We start from the raw sequence: 4,766 nt of genomic DNA, 5'->3' as shown, positions 1-4,766 counted from the left end.
AAATATTTTACTTTACCATACAATCAATATGTATGCATGTACCTCTGTTTTGGCTACAGGTTTACGTGCTTTTCCAAGTCATTTATTACCATTGCCAAAGATGCCAGATTTTACACACTGTAGTCTGTTTCTGGACCTTTCTGTGGTTTTGTAATGTAATTTGTCTCGCGTTTACTTCTTTTCAAAATTCGTACTTATCTCATCACTTCAGCCTATGTATCAGAAACAACGACTCTTTGGACTTTTCTAATATCTTTGTCCTTTATAGAAACAATTTTGAGGATGTGCGCGTTTTTGAAGAAAAATTCTGTTTTTACCAATTTCTCCAATTAACAACTGGCTGGTCTTTGAATTTCATGAGACAGAGAGTCTGTGTAAAAATGTATAGTTCTATTCAACCTTTTTGCAACAATAGAAAAAATGTTCAGCTCAAACCGCAATATTACAAGCGAAATTATATAGCAAGAACTGTACAGCAATTGCTTATGAGCATGTGACGTCAAGGGACGTCACGACGTCATGGGCATATGACGTCAGCTGCCTCATATGAAAAATGAGGCAAATAATCACGAATCGACGTAAACTAAGACTTTGAAAGAATGATTTTTGGTCATAATTCATAAATCAGACATGACAGTTTCAAGGCAATCAATCACCTAACTCGTCAAGACAATACATTCAATGTGGTATTTTGGAGGATAATGCTCGAGGCTAAATGGTTATCCGAAATATGAACAGTTGCCCGAGAAGCGAAGCTTCGAGGACAACTGTGAAGTTTGAGGACAATCTTTTAGCCGAGGGCATTATCCTCCAATAGACCAGCAAGCCGGAAAGAGGTTTATTAATTTCATCACCCACCGCTTAATTTCTTAAACGCGCTTTCTCGCGGTCAAAAGAAAAAACCTGCAGCTAGTGTTAATCACGGCGTAACTGCGGGTGAAATAAATGCAAGTTGACTGGTTTACTTAATTTATTTTAACATTATGATCCGATTTAAAAGTTAGACCTAGAGAGGTGAATTTGTTCGTTTGTTTTGCACTTCTCTATAAAATCGGCGACGGATAACACGACGGATATCGAATCTGACGCCACGGGGTATACTTTGACCACGTGAAATGTTTTGTCCAATGAGAGCGCGAAAGTTAATCAAATGCAAAAACTCGTTCATTAAGCCCTGGCCAAACGGTAACGCAAGTGGACACAAGCAGTCGTAAGTTGAACTTGCGTACAGACTTGCGTTGGCTGGCCAAACGGACTCGCAAGTTTACTCGCAAGTGCACGCAGGTTGTCAAAAAGCCATTTCAATGCCACTGCGCGCGCTGCAATTCAGTACTATTATTTGAAGTAAGCAGCAAAACTTGCGTTGACTTGCGTTGGGTGGCAAAACGGTGAAAAACTTGCGTTGACTTGCGTGCAAATTTGATCTCGCCAAAGTGAACGCAAGTCAACGCAAGTGCACATATGTCCTGGCCAAATGGAGTCGCAAGCGGACGCGAGTTTTCGACTTGCGTCTGCTTGCGTCTCCATTTGGCCAGGCCTATACGCTTTGCGCATTCAGAAGTTAAAGGAGCTGTAGACACTACCCAGTCCAATACTTAGAATATATTGAGCAAGTAATAAAGCATTTTGATTGGCGTATTTTGGCTATTGATCCTTTGACTCTACATTGCGGAAAACCCAACAAACATATCAATATCAAACTTCTTATTTGCTCGCGACAAAAAGATCAATCAACGTACACAACATGTTCTATTTTTAATCCTTTTTACAAACAAGTGTATCGATCAGAACGTGGGCGCTAAAGCCTACATAGATAAACGTTTTTACTGATGAATTTAGAAAAATCTGAAACGATTTACTTAGCTGCAAACAAATATGCTGCTATATTGTCTTGTGTTTTAAAATGCATACTAAAACCCATGTTGATTAATAACGGATAACGGAATTGACTTAAAATTTGACGTCATTTACTTAGCTGAATGATGTCAAACGTAGGCTAAAACCTATGTTGATAAAAAAAAAACTTTTGGAAACTAACAAAAAAAGAAGAAAAATAAAGAAAACGCTGCTCAAATATATTAAATCTCCCCACAGATAAATTTTGATTATGCGTCAAAAAACATTTTTAGTTGATTGTTTACTCTATTATTGTCAACTGTCTGTTAAAAGGTCTTAAAAGTCACAAAGTCAATATCAGCAGAGAGAAAGCTAAAGTTGCCATCAATTTGTTGTTGTCTTGGATTTGTGATCAAACGAGAACTTCACTGAGATATTGACAAATACGAAACTTGACTGGGTCTACCGTGTAATCATCGAATGCTGAAAGTAAGTTTTAATTGAATTTACTGATTACTCTAGGTTGCATTTTTTATCTTCTTTTAAGAATCAATTGATATATCAGATCATGGGGTTAGCTATTATATCATTGAAAAATCTTAGTATTGCATTTTTCAACCCTTCCAAACTGTGTTTTTAGTCCGAGATCAGCTCAGTTTCTCATAATCGTAAACGCATTTAATTTTCAAAACACTCTTCATACTAATGGCAATACAGGACAGAGAAGTTTTAATTATTTGCATCTACAAGATGTGCATGTAGATAGCTTGTTTATCGTAAAAGACATATGGAACCTTCTATGTGTAAGTAAGTAAAAAATAGATAGATAGATAGATAGGTAGGTAGGTAGGTAGGTAGGTAGGTAATTACATTAAGGTATGTAGGTAAAGAAAGTAAGTAAAGCCTTTATTTCAGTGTCAATTGATTTAGCTTCATAAAAGGACTAGCTGACGGTACATCTTCTAAAAGAGAACGAAACTAGGAATAAAAATTAAAATTCTAAAGTTTGAATTTGATTATTCACCAAAACAACATTCTCAGGTGATAGTTCAAAGATTCCAGGGAGGCCTTAGCTACTGTGTTATGTGTTATGCTACTGAAGGAGAACTTCAAACGTTAAATCAATTCTCAGTTGAATGTTTGATATGTGCTATCCACCTATCTGTTGACTGGCACCCATCAGTCTCAGACTCAGAAGAAGTCACGAAATAGATATCAGCGCCGAAAAAGCTGCCAGCAATTACATGTCTTAGATTTGTTTTCAATAAAAACTTCACTGGGATTGACAAATTAAATACGAAACTTGACTGTGTGAAAAATCATAATTACAAATATTAAAGTGCTAGACTCTTGTAGTCATTTTTCATAAAGCGTTTCCAAAATAACCCTTGCTTCGTTGCTTCTTTAGTGAACCGTTGAGAAACAGTTTTTGAACTGTTTAACGCTATATGACTAAGATTGTCTAAGCTTTTTCTACCAAAATCGACCTAAATTACACTTTGATTTTCATACAATGTTTAAGTGACATGCATTCCAGATATATTGGTATTGTCTTTTGGGATGAATAGTTCTCCAGTAAAACGTATTTTTCCAGCAATAATAATAATAATAATAATAATAATAATAATAATAATAATAATAATAATGATAATAAGAGTATCTGCGAAATATTGTTTGTCAAAGCCAAGAAAATATTTTGCATTTACGTTTTTTGCCAAAATGTCTGCTTTCGTCATTCGGGTGCTATTAACTTTTACTGGTCTTGAAATAGGTTCGTCACACGTAAACATTTCATGCAAAAAAGGCATTGTCCTTTAGTTTTGTTAATGGATGGAGAACAACAGTGTACCACATGTATATGCTGTTGAATGTGATCACGTTAAAAAGAATAGACATCAAGTCTGTTCACAATGCACTGTTCAGCATTTGTTAATAAATAATAATCGCAAAGTACTCATTTGTAAGTCAGCTTCGCAAATGTTAATCAGTGTAAACTTAATCAACTGTAAACCTTTTCATACAGATAACGTCTACTTTCGAATCAAAGAATGGCAACATCGACCCCCTCTCTGATGTACACACTGTTTCTGGCCTCCATGATAATACACGACATCGCAGGCAATGCCCTCGTGTGTCTTGTAATACTGAAGAAAAAAGCAATGAAAACCCCGATCAACTGGTTTCTTTTTCACTTGGCCATTGCTGATCTTCTAGTCGGCGTCTTCTTCATTCCTCCTTGCGTTTTGAGCCACTTTATCGAGCAGCCAAGTGGCCTTACTGGAGATCTGCTGTGCAAGTTCATTACCGGTGGAGCCTTAGGTTGGGCGGCGGCTTCAGCCTCGAGCTTTCTGCTGGTGGTGATAGCATTTGAGCGTTATAACGCCACTCTACATCCATTTAAAAAGCTTAGAGGTAGTCGGTCATCTTGGTTGGTGCCCGGTATATGGATCCTAGCCATCGTATTGATAATACCTAGTGTCGCAGTATTCACCTACGATGTGGAACGACAAGGGTGCCTGCAAACGTTTCGAGAATACACGGCGGCTGAAACTGCATATAAACTCACTTCGACATTTGCCCATTCAGTACTGCCGATATGCATCATGGGATACCTGTACACGAAGATCATTTTGTATCTGCGAAATCGTGTTCATGTGCCATGTTCCTCTGGAAGGTCCCTTTCAAATTCCAGAAATAAGGTAACAAAGATGCTTATTTCTGTTTCTGGCATCTTCATCGTGTGCTTCATCCCTCCCACAGTGCTTGCCATGCTGAAGTCCGTGATTCCTGGCGGGTACGGCACAGTGTATCGTGTGGCTACAGCATGCGCGCTGTTGAATTCCTGTCTCAATCCAGTGGTGTACACACTTCATAGTCAACAGTTCAGGAAGAACCTTGCTTCACTGTTGTGTTGCTACAAGAGCATGTAG

The 4,766-nt window shown here is 37.7% G+C and overlaps 1 protein-coding gene across 1 annotated transcript; it reads left to right on the top strand.

The window, feature by feature from the left end:
- The first annotated feature begins 3,884 nt into the window (after positions 1–3,884).
- Positions 3,885–4,766, top strand: LOC144633478 (melatonin receptor type 1C-like). Its single transcript, XM_078492337.1, has one exon. It carries the CDS (start codon positions 3,885–3,887, stop codon positions 4,764–4,766), a length of 882 nt encoding a protein of 293 aa, XP_078348463.1.

The sequence above is a fragment of the Oculina patagonica genome, chromosome 12, assembly GCF_052425735.1.
Source record: "Oculina patagonica isolate OP01 chromosome 12, crgOcupat, whole genome shotgun sequence".
Taxonomy (NCBI): domain Eukaryota; kingdom Metazoa; phylum Cnidaria; class Anthozoa; order Scleractinia; family Oculinidae; genus Oculina; species Oculina patagonica.
This window is presented reverse-complemented; position numbering and strand designations above follow the sequence as displayed.